At 41.0% G+C, this 24,994-nt stretch overlaps 1 protein-coding gene across 2 annotated transcripts; it reads left to right on the forward strand.

Moving 5' to 3' along the window:
* The first annotated feature begins 5,470 nt into the window (after positions 1-5,470).
* Positions 5,471-24,994, forward strand: galnt17 (polypeptide N-acetylgalactosaminyltransferase 17). Of its 2 annotated transcripts, XM_074641184.1 has the most exons (12): positions 5,471-6,101; positions 6,250-6,578; positions 8,625-8,808; positions 11,705-11,871; positions 16,171-16,345; positions 17,127-17,324; positions 18,455-18,572; positions 19,168-19,353; positions 19,651-19,788; positions 20,796-20,891; positions 22,165-22,326; positions 24,404-24,994. In XM_074641184.1, the coding sequence occupies exons 2-12, from the start codon at positions 6,326-6,328 to the stop codon at positions 24,536-24,538; spliced, it is 1,812 nt and encodes a 603-aa protein (XP_074497285.1). In that variant the 5' UTR covers positions 5,471-6,101; positions 6,250-6,325; the 3' UTR covers positions 24,539-24,994. The 2 variants fall into 2 exon arrangements, with proteins under 2 accessions (XP_074497285.1, XP_074497287.1); XM_074641186.1 differs by lacking the exon at positions 5,471-6,101 and having other exon boundaries at positions 6,191-6,578.

The raw sequence follows: 24,994 nt of genomic DNA on the forward strand, positions 1-24,994 counted from the left end.
CCACCCCACCGCCATGTGCTGCATACCCACTCTGATCCCTTGGAGAGAAAAAAAGCCACCCTCCACTCTATCCAACGTGAAGGTCAATTTGTCGTTGCATCTGCCAAAGCCAGCTGAGATCACAATAGACTCCCAATGGACCGATAAATGCACCATTACATAAATGAAACAAGCTTTTGGTAAAAGACGGAGCCAGAGTTTTTGATCACATTTTTTCTCCCCACAGTGCAGTGATTAACTTCATCAGACTCCAATCCTACTCGGCAACTCATAAAGTCTCGTGGAGAATGGTATTAACTTGTGCAGAGGTATAAGCCCAGGGCAAATTTTTAGAACGGTTTTATCGCTCGTGTGCCAGAGTTACATGCTGGCGTTGATGACTAAAGAAACTTGCCACACTATTTATAGGATAATCTCATGAAATCCCCCATCACTCCCAACCCACCCTCAGCCTCCCACTTATAATTATCCTGCTGACTTTGTTCTCTACTCTCCCAGAGTCCTTCCCTGCCCCATACTGGAACTTAATGGAACTTCCTGTTTCGCTATCAAAGGCCCTGCACACCCACGCAAGTGTCTTCAGTCATTCTCGTTGATTAGAGCTCTGTTCAACAGGACAGCGAGGGAGTCAAACACACACACACACACACACACACACACACACATGTAAAGAATTGTGAAAGGGTTTGCTCTCTTGAGTCCAGGCTTTGTGTCAAGGGCATGTAGCCAAAATCAACAGTCATTACATAGAAAAAATGCCCTCACACTGACAAAGTGTAAGAAGTAGAGCTGTCAAAGTTAACGCTATAACGCGTTAACGCAAATTTCTTTAACACATTAACGCATCTTGAGATTTTTAGGTTGTAGTGGGCTCAGTTTTAAAGCTAGAGTGAAGATATTGGTATCATACGAAACTAGAAAACCTGAGGAATCCATGTCATACTAGCTTGACGGGAAGGAGGTTAAATAACGCTCCAAACTTGCGCTAAATTTTGGCGAGGAAAAACTAGCGTGGCCATTTTCAAAGGGGTCCCTTGACCTCTGACCTCCAGATATGTGAATGAAAATGGGTTCTATGGGTACCAACGAGTCTTCCCTTTACAGACATGCCCACTTTAAGATAATCACATGCGGTTTGGGGCAAGTCATAGTCAAGTCAGCACACTGACACACTGACAGCTGTTGTTGTCTGTTGGGCTGCAGTTTGCCATGATTTGATTGATTTCCAATAATAAATATTTACATACATTTGCATAAAGCAGCATATCTGCCCACTCCCATGTTGATACGAGTATTAAATACTTGACAAATCTCCCTTTAATGTACATTTTGAAAAGATAAAAAATGTGTGATTAATTGTGATTAACTATGGACAATCATGCGATTAATTGCGATTAAATATTTTAATCATTTGACAGCCCTAGTAAGAGACTCTTAAGATGCAAAAAGAAGCAATTTATTCCATGTGCAAAAGGTGACACAATGACCAAAACACTCACAAAATACCACCGTCAGCACAACTTACCAAAATAAGTACCTGTGAGGGTGAATCACGGCTGTGTAGGACGTCGTTTTTATTTTTTGGGTGTGTCTTTGATTATGAAATCCTCCTGTTTTCACGTAGAGGGAACTATTCTTTACTCTACTGTGACGCCTACGTGTGCATTTTATGTCCTTGAAGGTCCAGAGTTAAAACGCTGACCAAGTAAAATATTAATTGAATATTTTATGACAAGTTGTCTTAAATATCTAGGTGGCTCAAGGTTATAATTATGAACCGTATATTGAATTACAAACTGTAGGAATAAACAGCAAGATCATTCACCTTGTTGCTTAAGATGTCAGCACAACAAATATGCAATCATTTACAGCTATTTATAAAATAAATGTAGTTTTTGCAGCAATATGCTGCTATATTTCTTGTTACTTATCAGCCAAGTTATACATTGATACAGATATACAGTATCTGCAATAAGCTAATATGTGCAAATATAGCGATTTGGCCGATTTATTGGTCTAGCTCTAATGAATGCGTATGTGTGATATATGTATTTTATATGAAGAAGTGCTTTTGAAACTATATTGAACTAAACGTTGCAGAGACTGCACCATAAGTGATTATGGATATGCATGCGTTGATGGGTAAATGTAATACAAACTCTAAAGATGAGTAGACGGATAAAGGAAAGGTAAACACTGACAGACACACAAAAACATCCATTTGATTGTATCCCCCGAGCACAACCAGACTCAGAGGTTTTACATTTTTTCCAGAGGTTGAATTTAGCTCAATTTGTCGACTTTAAGCATGAACTGTCCGCCACTTGACTAGTTCCTCTACAGCGAGTTGAGGGGTTGACAAGTGTACTTGAGGCTATCACGTTCACCCCGTCAACGAAAATCAAGTCAAATCTCCTCTTACACTTCTTTTTTACCCGGTTGTCTTGTGTGCTGCTGTCACACAATCTCTCCCTCCCTTACATTTCTCTCTTTTGTTCTCTCCTGCATCTCAGCGTGTCTCTCTCTACTGCTTTAGGAATTTTTCTCCCTTTGAATTTTGATTCCTCCCCAGTGTCTGCGCTCTCCTCCCGCCTTTTCTAAAACTCTCTTTTCCCCCTTTTCTCTCTGTATCTCTGCCTCCTTGTGTGCGTCTCTCTTCTTCTCCCTTGATGTTTCTTTCTGTTTGTGTCTTGATTCGTCTCACACAATCTAGCACTAGTTTTGATCTCACTATACCTCTCTTTCCCTCAGTCTTTCTCTCTCCCTCTCTCTCTCACACACACACACACACACTCTCAGACTGTCTCTTTCCTCCTGGGTTGCCTGCAGATCAGAGTTGGCATGTCTCTCAGTAAGCTACAGAGTTACCGAGCTCCTTGATTCATCTCAGCTATCTGGGTGACCCATTTCTGCACAAACTCGCACAATTTAATGCCGTGAAATTAAGTACTGTAAAGTGATTTATCCACATCAGTTAAGCAATATACCTATACCACTAACATGTGATTCTTTCTCCACTATAGATCTATATGTCTAGCCTTCGTGATTTCAGAAATGAAGTACTACAGCGGTCTGTTCTTGTCCCACCATGTAGGAGTAGGCCTCAGTATGAAGAACAGACTAAACGCACATTAAACCAACCGCATCCAAACAGCTTAATGCATTTGCCTTCTACATCCGACACCATAGATTAAAACTCCTCTCTTTGCCGGAACAGGATTCATGAAACAAATCCTAAAGATCTTTGACCACTAAATGGAAATACCAAGAGATCAATAACAGCAGCACCAGATCTCCAGGACAGGATGCTCAGTCCCAAACAGTCGATAGCTTCTCGAAAGCAAGCAGATCGACCAGTTTGTGACCGCAGAACGATCCATCTTAGCTGAAACTTTTCCTACAAAAACAGACAATTTACCAATTTCATCTACCCTTAGCTAAGCTTTATACATCAAGGAAACATAACTGAGAAGAACATTGAAGCCATCTGAGATAAAGCTACACTAAATATGCGCTTGCGCACACACACATTACTGCGATGACCTGACCCGCCCCCCAAAAGTATCTCCTAATAAAATGGATTATGGTATCAATTACTTGTTTTACACTCAGGATCTTTAATGATAAATGACTATCTATGGCCATTTTGCTTTATAGTAATGACATGCTGTGAAATACTGATGTGTTCTTTGAATGTCTTCAGTATAAAAGTGACTTTTTCATTCTAACTGGGTCACAGTTTGATTTCACAAGATATGAAATGCAGCAGTGGAAACTCATGTACAAAAGTCCAATTTTAAAGGTTCTCTATACAATACTCAGAGCATTAATATAGCATACAGCCATTAGCTATGTAAAGATATAGAGGAGTAATGTCTACCTGAGCAGAGAATGAAGTCACTCTCCCTCTGCGTGTTATAATCAAGCTTCTCTGTGCTTGGTTTACACAACCGGGCCGGCCTGCACACGTGCCTCTTAGTGCATGTACGTGCATGTGAGGCTTGATTTAGCCTCTTTTAAAGCATATTGACCATCTTTTGCGACTTCGGAGGGAATTTATAAAGCTATTATTCACCTGATATCTTAGTTCCTTCCTTTAAAGATACCAGTATTTTTCTGATTGTATGATATAAGAGCTCATAAAATATTATGCATTGCTAGAACTGAAACTACCGTAAGCATAGCATATTGGTTGAGCACCACCAGTTACGTTAAAATGCTGCTTAATGCATCAACACTTGACTTGTTTACAATATCTGATACTTAAGTACATGTTAATACTTGCATGTTGTGCTTAAATAAAATGAAGAATAATGATTTTTTTACTTATAATAGATTATTTCTACATTGTGGTGTACCACTTTTATAAAAAAGTAAGAACACTTCTTCCACCACTCGTTCATTTCACCAGATAAATTCCCTCTGGGGACTCTGGCTGTTGTATCATATGTCCTCAAACTTTCCCCTGCAGGCGCTTTAATCTGATAAGATGTCTCCCTATATGAGGAGGAACACAGTCTGATATGATTTTATATACTGCAGAATTGGGTTACCGTCTATAACAGCTTTGTGAGCGTGATGACATTTCTGAACAGAGTAGTCTATGTTAAAGGGACTGTTTGTAACTTTTTAAATGTATAAATCTACCGGGTCGGGATCCCATGCGCGCTCGAATATGCGTGCTAGCGTGTGGCCGGAGTCTCTGCTCCTCTGCCTGCTTGCCTTCACTCACACACCGCGCACGTTCTCGCTGTCTCGCTCCACCTCTACACGTGCATGCGCGCTCACTACACACTCCAGGAGAGTTAGTTTAGCTCTGAGAATATCTAGTGAATGTACAGTGAACATTTGTGCAGAACTAAATGCTGCAGCTCCTCCAGACCAACAGAGGTTTCTCGTGTCTTGTGAAGTGACGGGTCTCCGCAGCGAGAAACGTTATTGTCTTCGACCGGGTGCCGGTGTCTCCCTGCGGGCGCAGTCTGGAGGCGATAATGTTTCTCTTCCTGCACCGACCCGCTTTTCCTGCTTCAGCCCCGGATGCCAAAGCAGGAAAAGTAGGTTTTAGCTGACGTTTGTCGCCTCACTGTGTTGAGCGATGCTCGTTCATGTCTATTTAGAGCGAGCAGGCGCGAGCCCGGCGCTGACTTTCGTTGACTTAACGGCCACAGGTGTCGCTGTTAACAAGCATTTCTGATTCTTACAAACAGTCCCTTTAAACCCCACTGTGCCTGTGAGTGAAATCAAAACAAACATTTTAGCCTATAAGGGACAAAAAGAATCCACCCTAAAGACTACTAGTAGACCCAGGAACCCCACTGTGGGAACCCGTGTGACATATTTGAATGTTTTCTAGTTGTATATAATTGACTGGCAGGGAAAAGACCCCCCACCCACCACCCCTGACCTGCTGCGAAGTAAAACGTCACCGGATCCACTCCACGTTTTTCCCTGCGCCCTTATTAAGAGCTGTGTGGGAGAATTAGAGGAAATAACAAGGCACAACAAACAAGAGGGGCGTGCAGAATAACAGGAAAACGTTGATATTTGTTGACTGAATGGGGAGAAATGTGATGGAAAAGGAGAAAGCAGGACGTATTTGTCTTTCTGCTGCTGCTTCTGCTGCTGCTGCGTTCCCGGAGCATCATCTGCAGCTTCACCGGAGGATGCTGCATCTCTCTCGCCTCTCTGCTCTCCTCTGCTCCTAATCTGTGCAGCAGTCTCCTCAGTTGCATCCCGCTGTGAGGAAGATGATGGCTGGAAGATGATGTGCGAGCAGGCTTTTCTGGAAGCAGAAAGGTTGACTGAACGTTGTGAAGGTTTTCTCTGAGCAATCTGCAAGGATTTTTTTTTTTTTTGTTGCGCGCCGTCCTCTTCAGTCGCAGACTTCTGTTAGACGCAAAGGAAGGGAAAAAAGAGACCGACTTGATAATCTTAAATGATTTAACAGTATCTGTTCCTCAACATCAACATATGCTGGTGTCTTTGCATGATCTTAATCCCCGGTTTGAAGTGGCGTTAACGCGGATGAAAGCCGATGGCCAGGCGCACCAAATATCCTCAGAAGGGGGATGCAACCTAAAATCACCAAATGGTGCCAAATGGTAAGAGAGCAGAGCAATCAATGCATGTATGCAATGCAATATCACCAGCAAGTAGTGCAATGACTCAAATATGTAGTGACGTTTCTATTGGTCCTTGCTGTTTAAATAGGTGTGTCGGTTTAACTCGCTTGCTTAATTATCCCTGCAGCTCTCAACAAACCACAAAACCTCAAAGGGAACCCTGAATCTGTGACACGCACGACTCTCCCCCTGCGACTTTTTTAATGGCTTTTGTCTTCAGAAGATGGAGGGTTTTACTGGTGCTGAACGTGCTCGCGTTTGCTGGGTTCATGACTTTCTGGGCCAGGTGCAACACACGCAGTGCACAAGCCGCCGTCGGTGCAGAGGCGCCGGCAGACTGGACGAGGCCCAGGGGCAACGGGACGACGGCTCAGGGGCCCAGCATCAGCATCAGCCACGAGGGGCTGCTGAAGAGGCTCCGCTCGCTGGAGGATGTGGTCTACAGGCAGCTAAACGGTAAAGAGCTGTGATACATTTCAACTAAAATAACATGTTAACCTGATGTTCCTCAGGGAATATGCAAAAAAAAACACTATCTGACTTTATCTTGACTTTCTCATGTGATAAAGTATAATGAGCGAGGCTCTGAGGAAGGTCAACTGAAATAACATGTCAACCTTTTCGATAAGATTTAGGGGGGAACCAAATTATGGAGTAGCTTTTCACATCTATCAATAAACTGTTCATCTGTCAAATGTTTCAAAAGTCGCTTAAAGGGTCATTTAATTGCTGTCTTGTAATTGCTTCTCCCCATGTTGTCCATGTATCTGTTTTTATGTTTTTTATTTTTTCACACTCACAATGTTGTTTGATTACCCAGAAATCATTATAGATATTTAAATCAATGTCCTCCTCACAAACACTAACCATACACTTCCACGCAACACAAATACAAAAATACATGTTTATGGGTTGTGAAATATTTGCAGATCATGGTACACGTTTGTGAATTGTCTTCTGTGGATTACAACTATTATCTACAGATCTGCTGCGGTACCAATCGGACAAAATTCTGTAAACAAACAGGAGGAAAGTTACAAATGTCATGTGGCCCATAAATCCACAGGAAGCGATCGGAAAATAAGCAAATATCATTCCACATGTAGAAATAGATGCACAAATGCGTAAATATCACTTTACATGTACCATGATCTGCAAATATTTCACTATCCACAAACATGTATTTCTGTATTTGTGTTGTGTAAAGTCACATCCACAAAAATACAGGGCGATTTGCAAATACAAATACAAATGTAGCTGTGACTTTACACATTTGTGGAATGTCTTCTGTGTATTACAACTAATAAAGTCCAATAAAAACTTCCATAAACCTGATGTTCCTCAAGGAATCTGCAAAAAAAGGAATAGTCAACACTATCTGACTTTATCTTGACTTTCTCATGTGATAAAGTATAATGAGTGAGGCTCTGAGGAAGGTCAGCTGATACCTGCAGTCTCTCACTCTGAGCAAACACCTGTCACATTATTTTAAGGCTGCAACAATTAATTAGTTGTCAACTATTCAATTAATCACCAACTATTTCTGATAATCAGTTTAGGTCATTTTTTAAGAAAAGAAAAAGTAAAAATTCTCTGATCCCAGCTTCTTAAATTTGAATATTTTCTGGTTTCTTTCCTCCTCTGTGACAGTAAACTGAATATCTTTGAGTTGTGGACAAAACAAGACATTTGAGGACGTCATCTTGGGCTTTGGGATGAATTTGCAATAAAACATCTAATTGTGAATGTCAAATTTGGTTTTAAATGCATGAATTAAATGCTTAAGGCTCAAAATGTTAAGTTATCCTAAATGTATTAAAAAATAATAATATTTTGGCATTTTTTGTAAATATTTTTTTGCCCAAGAAACAAAACAAACAGCAGAATATTTCTTTTTTAATTTTTTCAATTGACTTAAGTTAAGTTTAAAATTCCTATTGCAGATGACTATCTTCAAAACATTTTTGTATCTAGTCATTAAGTATTGCACCTCGCCTTGAGCAGGATATTAGCCAACACAGAGGTTTAAAATTAGTAAATTACTCTGCCACTCACAAATACGCCACGTCACATAAAGAAGAATCTTATGTCATCCCTAATTTGAAACCGTGAATGCCTTGAACCTTCATTAGCAGCTTGCAGACTATAAATGTAAATGTTTTTGACTTTCATGTAATCTATTTTTCATCACTGAGTATAATGACCTCAGTAAGAGTAGGAAGCTCTGGAAAAGGCCTATTTTACGCATCCCTGTTGTGGTAAAATGTGTACCTACCTTTATTATGTGAATCTGTGCCACCACTTGTCATAGTGTGAATTCAGCTCAGATGTTCACCTGTTGTGACAGCAGCTGACTACATACTGTATGTTCATGTGAAGTTGGAGCTGTGATGAGGAGGCAGGCTATCAGCTGTAAGCTACAGAGTGCGTTACTGAGAGGAGAGTGACTCAGCCGGACTAAAGGATCCTGACATGTAATCTTCTCTTGTTTGCCTCGCCCAGGTCTGTCCAAATCTCTGGGCCTGATTGAGGGCTTCGGGGGTCGGGGTAAAGGCGGCCTCCCTGCCACGTTGTTGCCAGCTGAGGAGAGCGACGCTAAATACATGAGGGAAAAGTACGGCTACAACGCCTACCTCAGTGACAGAATCTCTCTGGACCGGACCCTACCGGACCACCGGCCCAGCAAGTGAGTACCTTTAAATTCACTTCCAAGGTTGGTTCACAACATCTGTCTCTTAGATTTTTGTTTGTGGTGCTAACAGCGTTGTAAAATTACATTTAAATAATTCACCAGCAACATGTTTTCATTGGAACTACTTCGGTAAAGTAGTTCCAGTGGTAACTGCTCACTGCGTGTTCTGTGTATTAACCAGACAAACCTTGATACCGTTTATTTAAAGACATGTTGCTGCTGAATTATTTAAACAAAGCATAGCGATAGTTTAGGCAGAGCACTACTGAAGTCCCACTGACTGGCATCAGCTGTTTCATTCATGCTTCACAATAACTGGATCATTCACAGCTGTGTGGTAATCAACGGACTAGTCTCATCCAATCATATTCATGCAAGTGTAAACCGCGGCCATTATAACCTGACACCTCTCACTATTACTCTGCTGGTGTGCTAATGCCAGCTCCCTCCACCAACCCAACCTCCTCCTTATGTGCTGTATTTAGCTATTGTTTAAGTAAGATATGATATTCATGCATGTGTTTATTAAATAAAATAAATTTCGATTTTCACTTTTGCTGTCAACCCTTTAGATGAAATCTGAGCATGCACCATCTATATCAGTGGATTCCAGAGGAAAAGTAAAATAGGTTTGGAACCACTGATCTATATAAAAGTCCAAAAGCATGCTGACGTTTTGGCATCAGTCACTTTTTGAAGTGCACATGTAGTGTTCGTTTGTTGTTCGTTTGTTGGGCACTTCAACTGTTGTGCAGTATATTGTATCTGCATGCATGGTGCAGGTTTCTTCTCCATAAATGCTCCTTTAAAGAGTGTGTCGCTGGCCCACATTGCCAGTTAAGCGAGTAACATCCCTTCTATTTGAATGTCAGTGGTGATGAGAAAACCCTCGGCCCACTGCTGCCACCAGCTGTGTGTGTGTGTGTGTGTGTGTTTTGGGGGTGGCGGAGTGGAGGGATCTGAATCCAGCGCTCTCATTTGTCACTCGGGGGGTCTTTTATGTTGCCGGGATCAAAGTGGTGTGTGAAGCGTGTTGGGGTGTGATATCTTCAGGCTTAGCAACAGCATGTAAGCTGGAGAGAGAGGAGTCTACTATGTTTGGCTGAAGGTCCCTTTACACCGCAGAGCCGGAGGTGGTGGTGAAACGAGAGAGACGGAGAGACAAATGGAAAGAAACAAAGATCAAATGTCAAACTATGAGTAGTCTAAAGAAGAAAGGTTTTGGTAGTACATGAATGCCAAAAGAAGAGCCATCCGTTGATGAACGGTCTCTTAGTTAGAGCTCTGAGTCTAAAACGTCTCCTTCACCGGGACAGAAGGACGGTCGGTCTCCTAACACCCTGTCCAATTCGTCATAGAAAGGGCAGCTTACCCTGTCCCCTATCGGACTTGCTGTTAAAGTCCTTTGCTTTCCTGAAAGCATTCTTCATGTGTTTTATTTTTCGACCTCAACTATAACCATTACCCTCCATCTTCACGGAAATCTCTTCATAAATCGCCCGGTTGCGATAAGAATCATCGAGTTTGCTTTGTACGGACTCTTCGGCCCAAATGGAAATGAGGCGGTGTGTTTTTTCTGTAGTCCAGACACGAGAATCCATTTAACGTTCTTTAGTTGTTGTTGTTCTTCACTCTTTTTCTTCGTCTTCTCTTCTGTTGTCGATTAAAAAGACGCCGTTTGCGCACGAATGAGTAGCCTATATACTTCCGTTTACGCTGAGGACATAGGCGGGGCTTAATGTGGCCAGGACGCATTCGCGTACACACTGCTAAAAGAATGTGGCCATATGTGGCCCAGACCATCTCTGAATGTGGTCTGAGTGATCGGATCTCAATGTGTCCTGAATGCGTTCACACCTGTACTTAGAGCTGTCCACTTGTGATCTGATCACTGAGGACGCATGTTAATACCAGCTCTGAACAGGGTCTTACAGTCACATTCAGATCAGTCAATGAGGCTGTTCTTGTAATGTGACAAGTTCACACTCTCACACTTGTGATCATTCATGCCCACACTGCTGTTTCTGGTTACACTGCTTTGCATCGTCCCTAGCCCCTCATGGTCTAACCTATTCTTATCATAATTGTGTAATTTATTGCCTTGTACATTATGCAGATACTGTACATTCGTCATGTCAGTGTGATATGTAACTGCTGGGTTTTTCTCTGCAGACTCCTCTGTTGTTGTTTTAATATGTTCCCCTCACACTGTTGCACTGCTGCTTGGTTTCATTGAAGGAGCTTCTTCAAACACGGGTCCTTTTCTGCAACTGCATGTCCTTCTGTTCCAAAAAAATTTCCCCAAATTATACACATATATTCCATCATCATGTTTGTAATATTTATAATTAAAGGCTTTTTCTTGTGAAAAGTTAGATATTTAAAACCACAGGGGTTTCTTGTCAGATAACTTATTTTTTTGGTGGGGTTGTGCCAAAAAGCCTGAAAAAAGTGCATGCATTTTCATAAAAATGCTGGATTTATATAGAATTGCTTGTAATTAAAATTAAATTGTGCATGTTAAATATGATTATTGATAAAAGGAATTAAGACAAGAAAAGGAGACAAGTAAAGGAAGGCATTTCCTCTCCCACTCTTAGAGCCAAAGCCTCTCCCTGCCTCTTTCCTCTTCATTAGAGCCGTTTAAACAAAACAGAAGTAAATAGGCCTCCTATCTGCAGCAGACACACAGTGAATAGGCCAATTTGGTTGGCTGAACAGGAAGCCTCAGCGAACAAGATGTCAGCAGCTCCATTGAGGCAGTTTGGTCTTTTACAGCGATGATGGAGGATGAGTGGAGCGTGCAAAGGCCAGAATGCAGGCTTCACAGGCAGGCATGGAAAGGTTTTCTTTTACAGATGGTCTGGTGTGTTTGCGTGTCTCTATGCAGATGCAAAAAGGTCACCTACCCGAGAGATCTCCCCCAGATCTCCATCATCTTCATCTTCGTCAACGAGGCTCTGTCGGCGATCCTGCGCTCAGTCCACACAGCTGTCAATCACACGCCGGCTCACTTGCTCAAAGAAATCATCCTGGTGGACGACAACAGCGATGACGGTCGGTAGAAATGGAAGGTTTTTATTACCACATGACACTATGATGAATAATTACATTTTGGAGGTTTTGTAAAGGAGACATGTAGACTGAAGTTACAAGTATATTGAATGATATCCCAGCATTTCAGGCAAAGATTTGTTTTACATTGCCAATGTCAAACCGGAGGTATTATGTATTCCCCAGCTGCACTGAAATGTCTTTACATCACAAATGGTTCAATCACAGCATTTGTTTTGTAAAACGTTCTCAAAGATTCAACCAGCAATGTACAGTAATGGTGTAAAGAGGGCTATTGTTAATATGTGGTTGTTTTTATTCTACAAATTTAATGCACACATTTCTATGAACAAATCATTGGCTATTGGCGACTTAAAGATAGGGTCGACGATGTTGGAAAGCTAGTATAATTTGAAAGTAGCATCGTCCCAGGAGCTCCATCTAAACCTCCCCTCGGGGCTCCTTCCAAGACACCGTCCCCCCACAAACATGCACGAGCACCGCCGCATCGTAACTACTTCACAGACACAGAGCAGAGAGACGGACCTCAACTCAACAACGCTACCTCATGACAAGTAACCGCGGCAGTGCTACTGCAGGGCTGAGTTTTCTCTTACATTCTCCAGTAAACTTGCGGCGGCGACGCGCTTTGAGTTCATGCTGGTGCACGCCAAGGGTAGAGTGCGAGCAGGGAGGCATGGAGGCATCTGATTGGTTCTTTCCAAGCAGACCGCGAGGCAGTGATTGGTAGACGTTTTTACCGGATTACAGCAGCTACAGAAGACGGCTCTTTAACGGTCCTTTTTAACAGCTCATCAGTAATGGATCGCTGTCGGGGTGTAAAGACCATTTCAACCAATATAACAAATAGTGTATACTGGAGAACATCGTCAACCCTGCCTTTAAATAACTATCAGTATCCCTGAATTGTATGAAGCTTACAGAACACAAACACACACACGTATGTCATCTTAAAGCTGCTAGGTTCAGAATTTAAAAATGTTTTAATACGGTGTGACAACTTGGTGGCGGAGATGAACATAGACTGCGCCAAGTTTTACCTTGATTGTGTCATTTTTCTACAAACAAAAATGTTTGCTCTCAGAATAATATGACAGATGGAACAATCACATAAAATAACAACATTGTGGCTTCAAAGCAATAGTTTTGACATTCTGGGAAAAACACTTACTCACCGTCTTGCCAAGAGTTAGTCGAGAAGGTCGATTCTGCTCTCATGTCTATCCGGTCAATATGAAAACCGAAGTGTAAAAGCATCAGTTTGCCGTTTTACGGGGAGACCTGTGCTGGACTATTTCTTGGCTCTGCGCAGTTGCAAGGCCACTTGAATATTTGTACAGTTTTCTTAATCTCATCTGTTGTATACAAAGAGTAGGAATAAAAATTAATGAACTCTCCAAACATAACACAAAGCCTGCGTTCATACTGCATGTATGTTACTCATGAACATGCTTATACGTTGCTTCCTGATGTGTTGCTGTATGGGACAAAGGCAAGTGATGAGCATCTCCTTGACAAAAGCTGTGGTCATTGCTTTTGAGGAGCAGCGTTTGCTAAGGTGACTGATGGTGTCGGATTTTTGCAGGGTAGACAGGCAGATGGAGGCGGAGCACCACAATTGGATGTCACGGCAGAGATGTCCCTGTCTTGTTTATTGGGCAGGGCTGCCAAGTCTGGCTTTGTTAGATGAGGGGACAGAGAGAGAGAGGACGGGAGGGGAAGGAGATGAATCCGGGCAGAACGAAAAGGAGAGAGGAAGTACAGGAGCAAAGGGTGTTGGTGTTGGAGAGAAATTAGGGAAGAAGGGAGGAAACTAAAAGAAAGAAAAAGGTCGAGGACGAGGAGTGAATACAGCTGAAGGGTTTGAAAATAGGAGGGAGAAGGAAGAAGTGAGAATTGGAGATGAAGAGGCATCAAAGAATGAAAGGAGAGGCTGAAAGAGCACATCGGGCTATTAGAGAGAGTGGCAGAAAGAGAGAGGGAACGGATGAGAGACAGAGAGGCTCTAAGATAAATGAGGTCTGACAGGGAGGAAGAGAGAGAGAGAGCGAGAGGGAGCAATCTGACAGAACGGAAAGCAAAGACAAATAACGAGGAAACGGGAAGAGAGATGAGATAGTCACGGCTTTAAAGGATAAGGCTGCCGTTATTCTATCTCTCTTATTGTCAACAAATCTCATAAAAAGACCAAAACCAACGACGCCTTAGTCTGTCACTCAACACTTCCCTACCCTGCCCGTACACTCAGCCTCAAGCCCACTGATTTCTACTGAAGACATACATCTTTTTTAAAAAAGTGTCACAAATACATGGTTCCATTTGTTTCTTTAAAAAGGCTATATCATTTCCTAAAAGAGCTAGGCTTTTGATCAGGCAAATCTCAAAAATGTTCACTTCACCACATCCGATAAAATGCAGGCTAGATCCACCTCATCTTAAACATTCCCCCAAACGTGGACAGGAAGTTGTTGGAGTTTTGCCCTCCCTTTACTGTAAAATCCCTTTTCAGTGTTATTTGTGATTGTGCTATTACGCTTTTTAGTTTTCATATAGTTTGTTTGTGTAAAAGCGCTGCAGTAAACATGACCGTGCTGTCAGACGCACAGAGCGCACTGGAGACACGGTGGCTGTCACACACACTCTGTCTGTTTCAAACTGTTTCACATCATTCAGATGCAAAAATACTGTGGGCTTCTTAGGAAATATTTTGGCAAATGTTACTCAAGCAGTAAATAGGAAATAGCAAATAGCGCATTTATTGGGGACCAGTTTCAGTTGCGATTCAGATTTATTTATTACAACTGGGGTCTTATTTTTGTAGTTTTTGGTATTATTCGTTTGGCTCAAAAGAACATACAGAACATACCTTCATTGTAGGGATGTCACGATACCAGAAATCTAGTAGTCGATACCAATACCAGTGAATTTCCACGATTCTCGATACCAATTCGATACCACGGTAAAAAAAAAACAACAACAACAATAAATCCCATGTAATTCAACACGCACTATTTTATTAAAAACATTTGCACATTACAAAAAACAGAAGCATGTAGCCTTTAAGTAATAAATAAAAATAATTGACCCATTTTGCTCATTTTGGCGTATCAGCGGCATGTTATCAATCGATAGTCAGACGGCGGACGCTACATACTGACCGTGAACGCATCTGGTCTGTCAGCTCATAAAGGAACCATAACGTTAATGAGGTAATCACCGTGAGGTGGATGGAGCCGTCACAGCCGGTGTGCACGGAGCAGCCCAGGTAGACCCCGTCAGCAACATTTTTAATTATAGGTGTTGGCTCAAAAGAACAAACAGAACATACCTTCATTGTATATAAGGAATCTGTAAGTCAGTGCAGTGGGGCTCATTGATTTGTAATTATAGGTGTTGGACAACAATGGGGGTGTTTGGCTCAAAGGAATAAGAACACAGTCAATAAAAACGCGTGTTGGAACAGGCGTTGCCACAGATGCTTATTTGCATATCTAAAACACCTTCAACTTCATCCAAGACTATTCAAAAGCCCACATTGTAATGGGAGAGGTGTAAACGGTGAGCAATCACAAATCATGCTACTGACTGACGGAATAAATAAAAACAATTATCTTATTTTCTCAAATAAAACCTGGTAGTCAAATAATGCCCAGTGGAAAAAACAAGGGTGGATAAACGCCGAATGTGTGTCATATAAGGTGCATGTTGACTAAGAACAGTGTACATTTCCATCACTTAAATTTAATAAATTCAACCATATAATCATGCAATGGTTTGTTGTTGGATTTCTCATCCAAAGTGTTATTATCACTGTGGGTGTATGTGTGTAAATGTCCCAAATTAAATACTTAAATGCAGTTTCAGGCATGAAATCACTCACTTGAGCAAGTTGGTTATGAGTGATATACAGTACATATGATACAAGTTCAGATTGGCGGAGGGTAAAGTGGGGCCAAAGGGCAGATTTCCAACAATGTAAATGCTTTTTTTGTAATTTTGAAATAGCAACATCGTCCTATAGGTTTTACTGGCTATTCCTAGTCTCTAGTCTGTAAGTGGACAGGCAGAAACATAAAGTGTGACCCCTAACTGAGAGCTGTAGATAAGTGATGTATTCTTTCACCCCCTTTATTTAAGTCAATTTAGGTGAGCTGCTGTACTGTGCTGCAAAACTGGAACTAGCAGGGCTTCAATATGTTGTATGATTTAAGGACAGTCTCTCTAACCATCGCCTGTTGTGTTGTTTTGTTCCGTGCGTAATCCTCGTTTGACGGACTGCAGAGCAGCTGAAAGGACCACTGGAGGACTATGTCAACAAGCGCTACCCCGGCCTGGTGAAGATCGTTAGGAACCAGAAGAGAGAGGGACTTATCCGAGCCAGAATTGAGGGCTGGAAGGTGGCCACCGCCGAGGTGACGGGATTTTTTGACGCCCATGTGGAGTTCACCCCATTCTGGTGAGTAGTCTGGCATTTTAGGATTCCCTTCTCTTCTTCTCGGGTAGAATGAACTCCACTTGGCCACATTTATGAATATTTGAAATCAGTATTCCAGACCGAATAGTGTACAGCCCATTGAATTACAAATCATGATAAGATAACAGCAACAATATAACACTTTATGTATCACTTTCAAAAGAAAGTAACAAAGTGTTTTACAGAATCATTGAAGGAGAGAACAAAGGATAGCAGAAGCAGCATAAGACGAACACACAAAAAGCAATTTCACACCTGAGAAGTTTTAAGATAAGGAGAGAAGGAGAAGGGTAGAGCCTGTAGAATCGGGTTTAAAAGACACCGTAGGACATGTAGCTCATCAAATAACAAACAAAACATAAAGCAAGCAATAAAGGGGGCATAGGACTCAAAAGCCTGTTGATAAAAGTGCATTTCAGGGAATCATTTAAAAGATGAAACTGATTTGTCCCAGACGTAAACACTTGACTGCTTACAACATTTTTGCCACATCCCGCTGACACCTTTTTGTAGGTCTCCTACTCGTTTTCCAGCTCAGTATGTACTTTAACTTATGTACACAACCTAGTTCACTCAGCATAAATAGACACATGCCCTCCAGAGCTGCACTGAGCTGAATCAAATAGAATTAGTAATACAGTTGGTACAACTTGAGGGACTGTATAACTGACTGAAGTGGGTGAAGGAGTGGAGATCTGAAGAGAAGCTCTGTGCCGCTGTCTTTTAAAGTGTGTACATGCGCATGTGTTTACACTCTTGTCAGGGCCGAGCCGGTTCTGGCCAGAATAAAAGAGGACCGCACGAGGATTATTCTGCCTTCCATCGACAACATCAAGCACGAATCATTCGAGTCGGAGCCCTACGGGAACTCAGGCCATGGCTACAACTGGGAGCTGTGGTGCATGTACATCAGCCCGCCCAAACAATGGTGGGACGACGGGGACACATCTGCTCCCATCAGGCAAGCCAACTTCATTTATATAAACATACACTTAGATGAATCCATTCAACAACAAGAGAATGCAACAATGGACACAACCTATATATTTGTTTGCTAAAAAGGACAGATGATTTATAATCTGATTTTCACCTGGATATTTGTGTTAAATCTGATTTTAAAAACATGGGTACATTTCCAGATTTAGAAAATAGGAAAAAAAAAATAATTTATAAATAGAAAATACACATACATCACATTTAAACATGCACAAGAATGTGCAGATTCACATACTGGGTTGGCTGTGGCTCAGAGGCAGAGCAGGTCGTCCACCAATCGGAAGGTCAGAGGTCGAAGTGTCCTTGAGCCAGACACTTAACCCCAAATTTCTCCCGAAAGCTGTGCCATCGGTGTGAATGTGTGAACGAGTATTTAGATTAGATCCTGATGGTCAGGTTTGCACCTTGCATGGCAGCCTCTGCCATCAGTGTGTGTGTGTGTGTGAATGGGTGAATACTGACCTGTAGTGTAAAGTGCTTTGAGTGGTCGGAAGACTAGAAATGTAAATGTAAATAATGTAAATGCAAGTCCATTTACCAAGTCCACATTCTGAACATCTGCATGCATACTGTAGGAGCAATTTTAAGTTTATTGTTGGCATTTCATATTATTTTTATTTTTATTTTAGACACTTGGTGGCGGTCGTTAGACAGACAGGGTTGTGTATATAGGGTCATAGGTGACGGGAAGGGGGGGGGCACAGGATCCGGGAGAGCACACAGTTCTCACCAGACAGCGAACACACAGCCACAGTGCGTAGTTCAGCCACAGATCGACACGCTACAGAATCGGAAACCCTGACATTTTAATTTCATCTTCGTTCAAACCACTTCAAATAAACAACCAACTAAACTACAAATATCGACTGCTCTGTTGTATTGAGTCTGCGTAAGATCATTCCCTACCTGTGCTTAATGGCAACTACAAAAAGGACATCGGAAAATGAAAAATAAAACATTTACACAGACAAATGCATGTAGACAGATGTTCTAATTTACATTTACAATGCCACACACACACCATAAGTGCAGCCTGCTCTGTAGGTGTAAAGATTCAATGTCACTTGTTTCAGTATTGTGTTTTCCTCGCCGCAGGACTCCCGCCATGATTGGCTGCTCCTTCGTGGTCAACCGCGTCTATTTCGCTGAGATCGGCCTGCTCGACTCAGGCATGGACGTCTATGGAGGGGAGAACATTGAACTGGGCATCAGGGTATGTGTGTCACCCAGTTTCCTCTTGTTCCTGCTCCCTCTTTACCCCTGTAGGTTTAAGTGGAGCAGTGGCCACCGATGTGTGGCACCGCTGATAAATGAGGCCCCATTAAGAGTCCTGGAGGACCAGTTGTTGTTTCTATGTGTCCAGCTCACAGCAGGGCAACAGATAGAAATAGGTCAGATAGCGGGAAGGTTGGGGAGTTTGTTGCTGTACATTTTGAGAGATTGCGTGTTGTTGTTCTGCAGGGTTATTTTGTTGCGGTTTTATTTGCTAAAAGTCAAAGGAAAGAGTATCGAACATTTTCCAAATCTATCTCAGTGTCTATATGTAACGAGTAGTGTTTTAATATTTTTACCTTTGGATTAGTGAAGTGTAAGACTTTCAACCTGATCCAGCGATTATTTGATATTAATATTAAATGCTCTGTAATATGAAAGGGGTCACCTGTAGTGCCCTAATCATAGAACTAATACCCAACTCTGCACCCAAACAGCACACATCGCTCTGGTTAGGTTTTACGACACACGTGGTTCTACCATAGGCTTGCTAGCTCTAAGTTCATTTCTCTGTTTTTCGACACTACTACCTGCAGGTGTGGCTATGTGGAGGCAGTATGGAGGTGCTGCCTTGTTCCAGGGTGGCTCACATCTCACGGACAAAGAAACCCTACCACAATAACATAGCTGTCCACGCACGGCGTAACTCTCTACGCGTGGCTGAGGTCTGGATGGATGAGTACAAGTCCAGCGTCTACATGGCCTGGAACATCCCTATGGAGGTGAGAGGTTTGTTGCTGTGGCAACAACGCCTGCTGAGAGGACCTTGCTAGTCCTATTTTATGAAGTAAACTTTACTTTGGTGGCTGGTCATGCTAACTACTGTACTCTTGCTTTGTTTACTGCACATTGGTGCTGTTGACGGAAATATAAAGATCAACCCTTCCTGTGCAGCAGATCATTTTTTACATCAGCTCTTTTAAATAACAAATGTACACATTTTTAATAAACAGGGTATAACAATTTGTGTGGAAAAATATAGCAAAGACTTCCCATAATGACTCCTTCTGCTTTTGCAGAATCACGGTATTGATTACGGAGACATCTCTCAGAGGATTGCACTGAGGAAGAGACTGCAGCGTAAGAGCTTTGAGTGGTACCTCGACAATGTTTACCCAGAGATGAGGAGGTACAACAACACGCTGTTCTACGGTGAGGTGAGTCAGCAGACATGCAGGAGAAAGAGAAGCTTGTACATCTAATATTTGGTGCATTTGCACAAATTGATGAAACCACTGAAAACAAATGAGTGAGAGATGGGTGAGACAAATAAATCCTGAGGGGTCTATGAAAAAAAAAAATAATTCAATCCTAAAACAAAAAGAGAGCTAGATGGCACTCAAAAATCATATCCCTCCACACTGTCTGGTGTAGGGATATGTGTAGGGAGCTGTGTAAAATTGTAAAACATTATAAAATGTTTAGAGTTTTTTAATCTGCATTTGGATCCATATCTTTTTATCTTACACACAGTGATACATATACATTCACCGGCCACTTTATTAGGTACACCTTGCTAGTACCGGGTGGTCTTCTGCTGCTGTAGCCCATCTGCTTCAAGGTTGGACGTGTTGTGCATTCAGAGATGGTATTCTGCATACCTTGGTTGTAACGAGTGGTTATTTGAGTTACTGTTGCCTTTCTATCATCTCGAACCACTCTGCCCATTCTCCTCTGACCTCTGACATCAACAAGGCATTTCCGTCCACACAACTGCCGCTCACTGGATATTTTCTCTTTTTCGGACCATTCTCTGTAAACCCTAGAGATGGTTGTGCGTGAAAATCCCAGTAGATCAGCAGTTTTTGAAATACTCAGACCAGCCCGTCTGGCACCAACAACCATGCCACGTTCAAAGTCACTTAAATCCCCTTTCTTCCCCATTCTGATGCTCGGTTTGAACTTCAGCAAGTCGTCTTCACCACGTCTAGATGCCTAAATGCATTGAGTTGCTGCCATGTGATTGGCTGATTAGCCATTTGTGTTAACAAGCAATTGAACAGGTGTGCCTAATAAAGTGGCCGGTGAGTGTACAGTAATGCTGACTAGCTGATAGCGGTCATGATTTGAGAACTAAATACTGTTTGGTTATATTAGGACTTTGTACAAAGAATTGTACCAAGTGAAATGGAGTGTGATTTTCAAAGATGCTTTTTGATTTCAGATGCGTAACTCTAAAGCCAGCCACCTGTGTATGGATCAGGGTAAGAAGGAAAACCACTCGGCCACCATTTACCCCTGCCATGGATGGGGTCCTCAGGTACAACATGGCGCTCAACAAGTGGCCACAGAGTTAATCTCTCACCAATTTCTCTACCTCTCTCTTGAAAACACACACAACTCATTAGTGTCTTTCACCAGTGACATGATTTACAGCTGTTTCTCACACGGGCTCAGCTGAAATCCTCTTAGGAGAGAGTTCTGCTGTCAGGATAAAAATGTTCCTGTGTTGCACTTTTTGTGCTAAAGCACCGAGTCAGTGAGTGTCCATTCCTCAGCCCATCGGCCTGCGGGGCATTTCTTTTTAGCTCGCAGAGGCAAACAGGTGCTTCAGGGAGCACAGTTCTTGGCTCTAGTAGTAAAATGCTAAAAGCGAGCTGAGCTAAGCTTCAATTCTGGTAGTGAGTGCAGCATGATATCACTCTTTCTACAAAAGACGTGCTTGTGTTGCATTTCTAAGTTATCCATCGGAAAAAAACACAAGTGATCCCTAGATTTAAATTTATTTGGTAGAAAACTTAACAGTAGACTCAGTGGGCCTCAAGCAAGAACCACTCGTAAGAACAGATTCATTCTCAAGTGGCTTGCACGAGTGATTTAGGAGAACTTGCCGCAGTCGGCAATTTTCTCGTATTTTGAATTTTGTTTTAGGCACGAACACAATTTACAACCTGTCGTAGGAGTCATGTGTAATTAGTCTGCTGTTATCCAAACTTTCACTAATAGATTGTATATGTCATTACTTTGAAGCAATTTTGAAAATACTATATAAATTACCCTTCATAGTTATGTTGACATTATCCTGTTTGACGGTCTTAAATTGGCCATTGATGCTATTGTATAACACTACAATAGCAATATGAACATCTCAAACTGCAGGACGACTTCAATTATGCACTAATTGAAGGTTACTTTGTCTCTGTATATAATAAGGCCAACAGGGAGTGTAACCAGGTGCGTCAAAGCTGACTTACTTGTTTTGGATGTGCTTCAGGCTCTTAAAAGAGAGCTTGTCTTTAGACAGCGTGCTGATATACTGGAGATAGATGGAGAGATTGGAGACCGATGAATGGAGCAAGTCGCGTAGCCTTATCATTGGGTGTTAATTATGGCTAATTTACAATTCTCGCAAACGCGTGATCATTTTCAACATGTTTACGCAGGTCATTGACACAGTTATCTGAAGTTAGGAGTGCTGAATCTGACGTGGCACACTCAAGAATACGAACATGTTCTTGCATGAGGCTCAGTGTGCCGTGTTTGTGATGCCCCTCAGACTGTTGTATGAGTGCTATCTCTGTGTTTTCCCTCAGTTGGGACGTTTCACCAAAGAGGGTCAGCTGTTCCTGGGCGCTCTGGGCAGCACCGGGGAGGAGACTCATTGTGTGGTGGACGATCAGATCAACAAGTCTCCTCAGCTCCTCAACTGTGACAAGGTGACCAACGTGAAGCAGAAGTCATGGCATTTCTCTCAGGTAAGAAGTAGAAAGAAAAAACATTTTCCTCAGTGAAATCATTTGTTTTGTGCAGAATAATATAAACCTGAAGTGAACGATAGAGAAAAGAACAGAGATGTAGTTGACAGGGTGAAATTAGACCTTGTGGTCAAGTTCAAATAATGTACTACCGCAACAATGACAGTGAAGCAGTTCTCAGGCTCCTTCCAATTGTGATCATACAAATACGTACACTGCCATTCAAAAGTTTAGAATCACCTGTTATATTCAATTCATAGTGGCTTTATTGGCATGAAAGTTTGAAAACACAATGTTCACAAAGCATCAAAACACAAATACACAATAACATTAAAAGTTATATTGATGTTTTTTTCTTCTTTCCTTCAATAATTTCTGTTTTTACAGAGATTAAAAACAGTATAAGAGATATCTTTGTGCCCTTTCAGTCTGGTTGAACCATTGTACAGCATTTTGTTCTCCATGTACAAAAAAAACCCACCTGTTTGTAAAGAGGACTTACTAAAACCTAAAACCATGAAAGACCATTCAAAAACAGAGAGTAGTACTCAGCCATCTGACTTTACCCAATCAAACTTTTGAACAATAATGTATAAAGTACAATAAATACTTTGTACATGTATAAACATGTAGTAATAAATACAATTTCTATAATATAGTATGCCATGGAAAATGTCATAAAAAAATCATAGAATAGTATATCAGGAAAATGTATTTTAAAAGTTATAATACAATATGTAAAAAAATCTTTAAAAAAAAGTCATAGTATAGTTAACATTATTATGAAATCTGTAAAACATACTATGACAATTTCATAGCGTTCTGTACTATGACATTTTGTGACATACTACAGTTTTAACTTTTTTATCATATGACATTACGCGTCAAACATTTTGACACAGTATAATAAGACTTTATATGACATACTATACTATGACTTATTTTGATATACTATGACTTTTTAATTTCTTTTTTCGGCTTACTATTCTATGATTTTTTAAACTTTTTTCAACAAACTATACTATACATTTTTTTGACATGCTATACTATGATCTTTCTTCGACATTTTATACTATGACTTTTTATGACTTTCATGACTTTTTACCACATGCTATAATATTACTTTTACAACATACTATTCTATGACTTTTTTCATGACTTTTTTCGAAATGCTATACTTTGACATTTTTTTACATACTATACTATGACTTTTTTTAAGAAATTTTTTCGACATGCTATATGTACTGTGACTTTTTTCGACTTTTTATGACTTTTTCGACATACTATACTTTTACTTTTTTTCAACATACTATATTGTGACTTTATGACCTTTTTTCGACATGCTATACTATAACCTTTTTGACTATTTTTCTACATACTACACTATGACTTTTTTATGACTTTTTCAACATACTATATTGTGACTTTATGACTTTTTTTCGACATGCTATACAATGACTTTTTCAACATACTTTACGTTGACTTTTTTTCGACATACTATATTATGACTTTTTTATGACTTTTGCCGACATGTTATACTATGACTTTTTCAACTATTTTTCAACATGAAAAAACATGACTTTTTTAATGACTTTTTAGACATACTATATTGTGACTTTTTTTAAGACTTTATTTAAGATTTTTTTCGACATGCTATACTATGACTTTTTTTTACTTTTTCAACATACTGTAACGTTGACTTTTTCGACACATACTATACTATGGCTTTTTTTTACTTTTTCAACATACTGTAACGTTGACTTTTTCGACACATACTATACTATGACTTTTTTATGACTTATTTCGACAGGCTATACTATGGATTTTAATGACCTTTTCAACATATTATAGTTTGACTTTTTTTGACATACTATACTATGAATTTGTTATGACCTTTTTTTCGTCCATTTTTCACAATTAAAAAAATATAATGAATACATTACCTGAGGGGATTAAATGATAAACTTCTGTGCACATCAGACCTGGGTCTTGTCACATGCTGTCACAGTCACGTGTTACACGGGTCATCTGTAAAACCTGATAAAACCAGAACGTTTTCCCTCCTCCTGTCCTGCAGAATGAATCAATCATAAACTTTGCTACGGGACGCTGTCTGGAGGTGTTGCCGGCTAACGTCGACTTCGGCCACCTGCTTGTCCTACAGCCGTGCTCCGGGCAGAAGTGGACCATCAAGAACACCATGAAGCCGTAGTCGACTGGCCAATTTCACTGGGACCAATGACACCAGACGCCATTTTCAAGAGCGGTCACCTGGCCTCAGCTCAGCCGAGGGACAAGTGATGAGGCAGAGGCTCCTCATCTTCTGAAGAAAAGAAAGAGATAGTTTAAAACAGAAATGAGCATTGAACATCTCAGTGATACTCGGTTTGTTAAAAATGGTGGATTTTTACAAACTGGACATTCAAAATGACGTTTAGCATGAGGACTGTTTCTTTCTCCATCCGAATCGACAAACTTTCGATGTGACGTTGACATAATTCCTGTGCCACTTCTCTACAATGTTTTTAGGTTTGAGGACGGAGGTTTGATCATCTTTTGTCTTGTGTGGGGTAAAAAATTAAGGTTTCTATCTTCATCCGCACAATGTGTCGGCATTATTTCGTTCTGTTTCATGTTATGTCTTTGAAGATGTTTAAAAAAAATAAAA

Source organism: Sebastes fasciatus, chromosome 7, assembly GCF_043250625.1.
Source record: "Sebastes fasciatus isolate fSebFas1 chromosome 7, fSebFas1.pri, whole genome shotgun sequence".
Taxonomy (NCBI): domain Eukaryota; kingdom Metazoa; phylum Chordata; class Actinopteri; order Perciformes; family Sebastidae; genus Sebastes; species Sebastes fasciatus.